The sequence below is a fragment of the Trichechus manatus genome, unplaced genomic scaffold (assembly GCF_000243295.1).
Source record: "Trichechus manatus latirostris isolate Lorelei unplaced genomic scaffold, TriManLat1.0 scaffold00097, whole genome shotgun sequence".
NCBI lineage: Eukaryota > Metazoa > Chordata > Mammalia > Sirenia > Trichechidae > Trichechus > Trichechus manatus.
This window is the reverse complement of record NW_004444033.1, coordinates 6,597,360-6,607,535: the sequence shown is the minus strand read 5'-3', so window position 1 is coordinate 6,607,535 and position 10,176 is coordinate 6,597,360. Positions and strand designations below refer to the sequence as shown.

The 10,176-nt window shown below is 53.4% G+C and overlaps 1 protein-coding gene across 1 annotated transcript in view; it reads left to right on the top strand.

Moving 5' to 3' along the window:
* Positions 1–8,444, top strand: part of PLXNA4 (plexin A4) — a 466,135-nt gene extending 457,691 nt beyond the window's left edge. Inside the window, exons 34-35 of the mRNA XM_023737117.1 lie at positions 5,569–5,719; positions 8,279–8,444. Of these exons, the coding sequence (XP_023592885.1) occupies positions 5,569–5,719; positions 8,279–8,374 (247 nt within the window). The 3' untranslated portion in view covers positions 8,375–8,444. The remainder of the gene's footprint in view (positions 1–5,568; positions 5,720–8,278) is intronic.
* The last annotated feature ends 1,732 nt before the right edge of the window (positions 8,445–10,176 follow it).

Here is a 10,176-nt window from a genome sequence, read left to right as displayed (position 1 = left end):
TGATAGCCCCACACCAGGGCCTGTGATGTAGCCCCACACCAGAGCCTGTGACAGCCCCACACCAGGGCCTGTGACATAGCCCCACACCAGGTCCTGTGACAGCCCCACACCAGGGTCTGTGACAGCCCCACACCAGGGCCTGTGACATAGCCCCACACCAGGGCCTGTGACGTAGCCCCACACCAGGGTGCATGCTTTGCTGAGACACGGGCTCGTTACCAGCCCCTGGCTGCCCTTTTGGCCAAGCACCCGTGTTCAGTGAACAACCTACACAGCTCTGCAAGGCCATCCTGCTCTCAGATTCCCTTTCTCTTTTGTCCAAGTAGCTTAAAGACAGGAAACCTGGGTGGGAGCTCAGATCTTGTGCCTTTTTGAAAAGTAAAACAGACCAAAAAATAGTTCTTGACTTGGGGACTGGAAATAAAACCAACTTTTGCTGCTAATAGAGAGACGGTTTCCATCTTTACACTTGAAAATTGCCTCCCTTGTACAGAGGGAACCACCAAGTTGGGTGGAGGCCTGGCCAGCTCAGCACCGTAGCTCCGCTCAAAGGCTTTCGTTTTGTTTTCCTCTCCCCTGTGTTCTTTGATAGCCTCTCCTGCCTTTCCCACTGACTGTGGTGGAGTCAGCCTTGTCTACTAGGGAGAGAGCTGACTCTTTTGTCCTGCGTCTGATCGTGTCTGAGAGAGGCTCTCACCCCCTCCACCTGGACACTTCTGACAATAGAACTGCCAGAAGCAGCTCTCCATGTGGTCACCTGCTCTGCAACAGAGAAACGAGAGGCCACGGTGGGGCTGTGGTTGTCCATACACTGACACAGGTCACTGTGATGGAGACCCAGGCAGGGCAGGGGCATTCAGGAAACATCTGAATAGAGGACACTTCCCAAACACGCTGGTGAGTCAGGGGTGAGACTAATGCACGCGCTGGGCTAATGGCGCCCCTTCCGCTCAGTGTAAATGAGATTTCTGCCCCGCAGCTGCTACAGGTCACGAGTAACCCCGGTCCACTTGGTTATTTTTAGGAGTGGTTTGATGCTTTCCATTTCTTATCCCACTAGTTTCTTAGCAACCAGTGGCGCTCTCAGGAAAGCCCTCTTTCACGTGCTTCGGGTTCTTTGAAAATCCTGTCTTATCTCGTTCTGTGGTGGGGGCACCAAGATGGAGAGAGCAGGAGAACAGCAGGAGCAGGTCTGGAGATGCGAGCCCTGAGCTCACCTTCACTTGGTGATGAATGGGTCCATCCCACGCTCCCTGCCAAGGCTGGCCTCAGAGTGCCGTACACTCCCTCAAGGGGAAAGTCAAGTCCAGCGGGCAGAACTCGTGTGGGATCCACAGCCAGCCCGACGTCCATTTCACCCTTCCAAGGGCATTGGCAGCCTCTAGTTCAGAAAAGGGATAGTGGGCAGCCTTCCTCTCGTGGGCGGGGCTTACACACTTCTGAACACTTCTGAGCACTGCCCTGCTCTCTGGGTGTGCGGACAGCACGCAGGACGCAGACTCAGTGACGCACTGAGATAGGCTGAGCCCCACACGCCTTTGCGGGGGACCTTCTACACCATCATAGCTAAGCTACAGAATTTACCCTGGCTGGTCCTCTCTTGGAGCCCTGGTGGAGCAGTGGTTAAGAGGTCGGCTGCTAACCAAAAGGCTGGCAGTTCGAATCCACCAACTGCTCCTTGGAAACCCTATGGGGCTGTTCTACTGTCTCCTGTAGGGTCGCTACGAGTCAGAATTGACTCCATGGCAACAGGTGTGTGTGTTTGTGTGGCTCTTTCTTTGAAATGGGCTAAAAACAAATAAACCCAGGAAGGCCCACTAGCCCTGCTGTTTAAACAGCATAGATGATTCCATCAGCAGCTATTATGGCTTGTGTCTCTTAGAAGTTCTTCATCTACCCATCTTTTCACCCACCCTCCCATCCATCTTACCTTCCTACCCACCCTTCCCCTCAGCCTCCCACCCATCTTCCTTTCCATCCTCCCATCATCCTCTCACCCATCCTCCCACCCATCCTCCCATCCACCTTATCCTCCCACCCATCCTCCCATCCACCTTATCCTCCCACCCATCCTCCCTTCCATCCTCCCATCATCTTCCCGTCATCCTCTCACCCACCCTGCCTTCCATCCTCCCATCCACCTTATCCTCCCACCCATCCTCCCTTCCATCTTCCCATCATCCTCCTATCCATCTTCCTGCCCGTACTCCCTTCCATCCTCTCACTCATCCTTCCTTCCACCTTATCCTGTCACCCATCCATCCTGCCATCATTATCCCACCTATTCTCCCATCTATTCTCCCACTTATCCTCTCTTCCATCTTCCCAATCATCCTCCCATCATCCTGCCACCCATCGTCTCATCCATCCTCCCACCCATCTTTCCATCCATCCTCCCACCCGTTTTCCCATCATCCTCCCATCCATCCTCCCACCCGTCCTGCCACCCATCCTGCTGCCCACCCTGTTACCCACTTTCCCAAGTCTTGTCCACTCACCCGCCTACTTACCCTCATACCCATCCTCTCAAGCATCCCACATCTCATTCCTGCCTCCAAATACCTTGTAATGCTGGTGGTTGGTGGCCCCACTGCAGACTCTGTCTCCATTGTCTCCACCCAAGTATTAGGGCTTTGGTTGTGGCCAAATCCAAAGAAAGGGAGAAGAATCTCTTGGTTTCCCATTAGCAATTAACTGCTACAGTCATCTTACAGAGCAGGATTCAACGGTGTTGTCACCATAAACTGGTGTGTCGTGATCAGTTGCAATCTCTATTCCAATACCAACAGCTGTTAAATGTTCATCATTTGGTCAAGATTTCAAGTAGAAAGAGCTTCTAGGCTATCCCTGTGGCAACATCAGCCTCACTCACTGCCAGTCCAACAGGCTTCCCCATGTAGGAAATGAGGGGGGAGGGGAGTCACAGCCCAGTGGGAATTGGACTAGGGGTGTGCCACACATTTGAATGTTATCCATCACAGGTGTCATGGCATGAGAAAGGTCAAGAATTTTAAATATTTAAATAAGGCTTCTAAAGAAACCATCTATTCAAACATAGGAAGCTGTGACAGTTCCCCCTGGGAGAAAAGCTGTAGGTGCCGTGTGGACATTTCATTAACTTATTCATTAGTTAATGGGTCAAAGATTAGTCCTCAGGTCAAGCATTCTGAATATCTGTCCCGGGTGTACTGGACACTTGGAACCCTGTGCACAATGGAACAGAATGCTGCCCAGTCTGCACCATCTCCGTGGTCAGTTGTGGTTGGATCGTTGTGATCCACAGGGTTTTTACTGGCTGATTTTCAGTAGAGCGCCAGGCCTTTCTTCCTTGTCATCTTAGTCTGGAAGCTCTGCTGAAACCTGTTCAGCATCACAGCAACACACAGTCCTCCAGTGACAGACAGGTGGTGGCTGCTCATGAAGGGCATTGGCCGAAAATCAAATCCGGGTCTCCCCAGTGAAAGGTGGGAATGCTACCACTGAACCCCCACTGCCCCCGTGTTCCCGAAACAGTAGCAATGAATTGAGTCCTTCTTGGAGTTTTTACAGCTGGAGTGTCGTATGTGGCATGTTGGTGGGAACTGAACTACTCAGAACCCTGTGTTTTGAGGTACCTTAGGCTAGGCTTTGGGTGGGTCCCAGGACTTGAAGAGAGCAGGCTCTTCTGGGGTAGAGCAAAGGAACCAAAATGAGGGGTCTACAGATGGCGGAGGGGGCGGACAGATAGAAGATTCACCCTGAGAGATGATGGGGAGGACTGAAGTCCCAGTGAGACTAGGACAGGGCCCCATCATCTGAGCTACCATATGGTTATGACCTTGTCCTCCTCACCTACCTTGGCAGCGTCAGGGGCCGAGACCTCCCACCAAAACGCAGTCCATTCAGCAAAGCAGTTGGTGAGCATGTCTGGCGTGTGCAGGGTTCCTGAGGGACCGAGGATGGCACTCCCCTCTGTTTCCCTCTGACCAGCCCCTCCCCTTGCCAGAGGGCACAGATGTCATTTGCTGCCACTCTGCCCACCCCGTTTTCCATCGGAATGACAGGTGTGGGCTCCCAGCGTGGCTGTGCTTCAGAGCGGGCCGCCACCTCAGCCCTTGCCAGCCGTCGCCAGCCTCGGGTGCTCTGGCAGCAAACTGAACTGTCACTCCACGGCCAGCCCACGCGAGTGCCACGCCTGTCAGCCTGTCCCCTGCTCCTGGGCGTGACCCAGGGGAGATGCAGGTAGGAGACAGAAGCAGGCTGATGGATTCAAGGTCAAAGCAGTGAGGAGTGTGGCAGGAGAGACGAAGGGCCGGCTCAGGGCCAGGGCTGTGTCTAAGGCTCGAGAGCACCCCCTACAGACATTGAATCACGCCCTGAGTTCTGGGGTACTCACCTGCCCTGACATGACCCCGAGGGTAAGGTCTCCTTAAATTCTGTGCCCTAGCTGCCTCACTTGCCTCACCCTAATCCCGGCCCTGGCCACTGTCTTACCCCGACCCTGTCCTGTTCTGGCTTCTAATACTTGCTTCGTCTAGCACTAAAACACCAAGCCTGATGTAGCCGGGGTTGGGCTGTGGCCGGGACTCCTGTGTGTGCCTCCGCCTGTCCTGATGCCTCCCTGCCTTTACAGCGACCTCATCTCTTTTACAAGGAACCCTAGTGGTGCAGTGGTTAAGTGCTCAGCTGCTAACCAAAGGGTCGGCAGTTCGAACTCCCCAGCTGCTCCCCAGGAGAAAGATGTGGCAGTCTGCTTCCGTAAAGATTACAGCCTTGGAAACCTTATGGGACAGTTGTACTCTGTCCTATAGGGTCGCTGTGAGTTGGAATCAACTCAGTGGCAATGGGTTTGAGTTTTATTTTGCTTTCGGTGTGTTTTTTTTCAGTGTCTTTTATGTGGCCCGCCTGCTAGAGAGTGCACGAGAGAGGGGGAGAAGCGGCTGTCTTTGGGGCACTGGAGCCTTTCGTTCTCATTAGGAAACCGCACAACTCCTGGCGGGGGAGTCAGGGTTTGGTGCATAAAATGTCAAATTGCAGAAATTAAAAATGTAAATGCTGGCATCTAATTAACAAGTTGACAGCAGTGCACAGCTGCAAGTGACAGTGACTGATTGCCTTCTGCCAGCCTCTCCCCCAGCAGCCCAGCCCCGCCTGGCCCATCTAACCCCCAGGGAGAGAGGACATCAGGAAGGAGCAATGCTCCCAGGGGCCCTGCTGGGAACCTCTGTGTCTGCAGGGGTGGGGCTTAGAGGGATGTGAGAGAGGCTGGACCACAAAGCAGGCACGGGAGCGGGGCCCCTTCTGACCCCTGCCTCCCACTCCTGGCCACGCTCTGCCAGTGTCTTGGTTACTCCCCAGCCCCTTCCCTCTGGGCCTCCTTCTTCCAGAGCTGCAGGAGGCTCTCCCTGGGCCAGACGCAGAGCCCAGAGGGAGAGAGAGCACCCTTGGTCCCCAGATCCCCATGGTCAACAGGGGTGTCCACGACCTCAAGCCCCCATTGGCGTATGGCCTCAGATGCAGTGCTGGGAGTTTCTGTCTCTGCCCGACACGCTTGACCCCAGCTTCTTTCTTCCCACCTGCCCCTTACAGGTATTACTCAGACATCGGGAAGATGCCAGCCATCAGCGACCAGGACATGAACGCGTACCTGGCCGAGCAGTCCCGCATGCACATGAATGAGTTCAACACCATGAGCGCACTCTCCGAGATCTTCTCCTACGTGGGCAAGTACAGCGAGGAGGTGAGCCCGCCCCTCTTGGCCTGTTGGGAGGGAAGGGCAGGGGCTGGAGGAAACCCTGCCCACAGCAGCCAGGGAACCCCCACAGGCACCCCCACCTCTGCCGGGGGCCCTTTCTGCCACCCAGGACTTGGGTCTGTACTCCAAAGACTGGGACACTGCAAAAGGTCCACTCCATCAGTTCCGCGCCAAGCAGGCTCTTTTTGGACATGTAAATCAATATCTGTTAGTGACGTTTTTTTCTCTTTTTATACTTATTTTCTCCCCCTCTTTCACTGGGGCTTTTCTTTTCTTTTTCCTTTTCTCTGATCTAATTCTCTTTAAACAAGTACTTCTCAACTCCTCTGGGCACAGCCTTATAGTGTGGTGTGGTAAAGAGTGGAGTGGAGTGGAATGGAGTAGAAACGGAAATGAATGGAATGGAATGGAAAGGAATGGAATGGAATGAAAATGAATGGAATAGAACATAATGTATTTTTAGTGGTTGTGTTCTTTAGTTGGAAAACCTCAGGTAATAGCCACTACAGACACCGGTCTTCTTTCCTGGCCAATATAAAGGTGCTTGTGAGATCTTCCTGGCCATGTAGGCCTAGACCAAGTTCAGAACCTGATCCCCTGCATCTGAGTGGAGCATAACCAACTCTGTGGGGGAAGGCAGTCACAGGAGCTGAAGCCAGCCGTGTTCTCTCTGTCCTCACAGCCTCCTCACTGAGAGAGGGTCAGTCCAGGACCACAGGTTAGGGAAGAAGCCCCAGCTGTGCCCAGGCCTGCTGTCCCACAGGCCGTGAGCAGCACAACGCTGTGAACCCCAAGTGAAGGGGAAGCTGTGGTGAGTCCCTTGGCAGAAGGTCCCTGGTGTCCGTCTGTGGACTAATGGTACAGGCAAAGTTCCCACCCATCCATGGTGACGTGAGAGAAGTAAGGACGGTGTGGAGTATGTCAGTGTGAGATGGCAATTGCCTCATCATGGGAAGGACTGTCGCTAGTCCACAAGTACGCTTGTCTACTCTGGGTGTTAAAACGTCCCATCCCTATGAAATGATGCAGCAAATGGGAGTGGTCAGCCAGCTGAGAAGCTAGCAACTCTATCTTGGTCTCCCCAGTTATGAATAAATTAACTGGGCCATGAAATCCAAAGCTTGGGGGCCTACAGCCCTCAAGCCTACAGCCTCCTCGTTCCCTCCTGGACCCCCTCTGGTCCCTGCCCCTCAGACTCCCAGCGCCAGTAGATTCAGCTCCTGCTTGCCGTGGCGTCTCGTGGCCCAGACATTGTGCTGAGGGCTCTCACATATGTTACCTGACTCTCTTCTCCACTGGAGCAGATCAGAGAGGGTTTAGAAGCTCCTTTGAGCTACAGATGAGGAAACTGAGGTTTCATAGGTACGCGTTTTGCACCATTTCACCCAGCTAGAAACTGCTGGAAGCTGTTATTTAAACTCATGTATCCTGACCCTGAGTCAAATTCTAATGCGTTTTCCATCACACGCCACAACAGCTCCCTGGGACTGTCCTCCACCAATGGTGTGATCTCAGAGAAAGCACCGGTCGGCCCTACCAACCAGGCGTTAATGACCAGTGAAGGTTAGGCCTTGCTCTTCTAGGGGTATGTGCTTTTTCGTGGGGAAAGTTAGGTCAAGTGACTTTCTTAATGTGGTTTCAGGCCTCAGGGAGCTGAAGGGGAAGATTTTCCTCTTTTGGAAAGAGGGGTGGGATTTCTTAACACCCATGAAATCACATTCCCACTGGACTCTGACATTGGTTCTGGAACTGTCTGCCGTTTAACCTGCGTGAAACTGCAGCATCATCGCTGCCTTTCGCGGGCAGTAGAACATGCAGGTTTATCCAGACGGATGATGTGTGTGTCCAGTTCCCACACGGGTGCCCACACGTTGTACCCCACATGCAGGTGCCTCCCACACCTCCTGCATTAGTGTCCCAGGGCCGCTGTAACAAAGTACCACAAACCGAGTGGCTTAAAACAACAGGAAGTTATTGTCTCATGGTTCAGGAAGGAGGCTGGGTGTCCAAAATCAAGGTGTCAGCCATGTTGATTTCTTCTCAGGGCTCTGAGGGAGAATCTGTTCCTTGTCTCTCTCCTAACTGCTTCTGGTGGTTCCTGGCAATCCTTGGCTTTCCTTGGCTTATAGACACATCACTCCAGTGTCTGCCCCCATCCTGACATGGCCGTCTTCCCTCTGTATCTGCATCTCTTCTCCTCTTCTTATAAGGACACCACTCATTGGATTGGGACCCACCGTACTCCAGTATGACCTCATGTTAACTGATAACATCTTCAAAGACCCTCTTTCCAAACAAGGTCACGTTCACAGGTCTAGCAGGTTAGGACTTCTCAGGTTAGAACACAGTTCAGTCCACAATCCCTCACCATCTCTGTTACCCAGAGCAGGCTGCCTACTTAAGCAGCAGCTTTATGTGTGCACACGCACATGTGTTTCCAAACCTTTAACAGTGTCCACACCAACCGTGTGTGCCATAAGCGCACAGTCCCTCCCCCCTATACATACACACGAGTGAGTAACCCCGTCCTTTGCCTTTCCACAGATCCTTGGCCCTCTGGACCATGACGACCAGTGTGGGAAGCAGAAACTGGCCTACAAACTAGAACAAGTCATAACCCTCATGAGCTTAGACAGCTGAGAACCATCCTCCAGGGCTGCCCTGGAGGGGGACACACCAAGCCGTGCCTCAGTCTCGATCATCATCTTTACCAAGTGCAAGTTCCGACTGGCACCAGCCACACCACCCGCGCAGCGCCGTCCTTCTCTCTGCCTCTTTCTGTCTTTCCCTGCTCCCTGGATCCCTTCTCTTTCAGTTACTCTGCTAACGCCCACCTTGGTTAGTCTGGATGGCCAGGCCCGCAGTGAGGGAACCGACCAGAAGATGTCAGATGCGTGTCCCAGCAGTGGCTGACCCTGAGTCAGTAGCAGGGCCCCGTCATGGGGAGGAGCCCAGGATGGAGGATGGGCCTGTGCTGCTACTTCACCTCCCTCTTCTTGGGAGTCCCGCCTCGGTCCAAACCTTGGCCTAGGAAAGAGGCAGCGAGCTCAGTATTGTCTTCTCCGGGAAGACATCACCTGGCTTGCCTTTCCCACAGCTCCATCTCCAGGGGTGGTCCCTCTGCAACTGTGAGAAGAAAGGCCACTTCTCCCTTGGTGTCGCTGGGGTGGGTGTGCATGAGGAGTGGGGAGGAGCCCCGTGGTGCTGCCCCACACCTGCTGGGATAGTATCCGGAGGCCTCCTTCCGCCTTCTGTGGTTTTCCTATCGCCTTGGAGCCCTTCCCAGTGGCCACAGGGACCTGCCTGCCCAGGCTCCTCCCCTCCCTGTGGGAAGCTGGCTGGAGACAGGGTGGAAGGATAGCAGTTACATTCCACCATTGGAGATGCTCCAAATCTGGCTCCCAGTGGCAGAAACGTAACCTGCAGGGGAAGAAAAGGAACAAGAGTTGTGTCCACCTTGGAAGCCGAATTTCTTGTTTTCCATTTACCTCCAAGTTCAAGCAAATCACAACCATCGTCATGGGTCCAGTCCATTGTCAGAGCTTAAGTGCTATGTAGAGAAAGCGCTTCCATCCTCCTTTGTCACTGTTCATCAAGTCAATGTGAAATGCAGGGTGTGTCCAGGAGATCCTATCTCCAGCTGTCTCCATAGCTCCACCTCCACCTCTTCCTGACAACCCTCTAGAAGGCTGGGGCAGACGGCCTAGGCCCCATTCCCCTGCAGAGTTGGGTGCCGTTGCTATGCAGATGACTTTGTCACTGGGCCAGCCAGACGTCCTCAGGAATGATCTCATCCGTATCTCAGTGGTCTCTTTCGTCATTCCCTTCCTCACCTCTTCAGCAGTCATCGTTGAAAGAAACACGGTCAAGCACAGCCTCAGAGAGATAAATCCAAATCCCATCCAACCTCAACACCCAGCATGTCATGTCAGGAGGGGACGGAAGAGTCAAGCTGAAGGTCCTGGCCAGAGATGAGAGGAGGGACGTATGACTGACCTTGGCCCTGGCATCTGTTTCTCCCTCTGTCCTCCCGTCTCTCCATCCATCCTTTCACCAGCCAGGCAGCGAGTGCTCAGAGATGAGAATTGGGTGAACTGGGGCCAAGGTGAGAGTTGGCCTAAAGAGGGTCATGGAAACCCAGAATCTTGAAGGGAACTAGAGTCTGGTCCAGTCTCTGGCCACATACAAGAATATCTCCCAGCAGCTCTGGCCTCCAGTTGTCCACAACTGTAAGAGACTGGAGAAGCATCATCTCATGTGGGGCTGGGATGAGGGTTCCATAGCCATATCTTCACTCCCCAAGCCTCAGACACATCAGCATCATTCCTTGCCATCCACTGAAAATAAGCTAATGGAAAGGGAAAGGAGCCGTACCATTTCCAGAAAATTCCATGGAGAGTCTTGAGCTTTTTCAGAATGGTAGCCCCTTTGGATATAAGTAT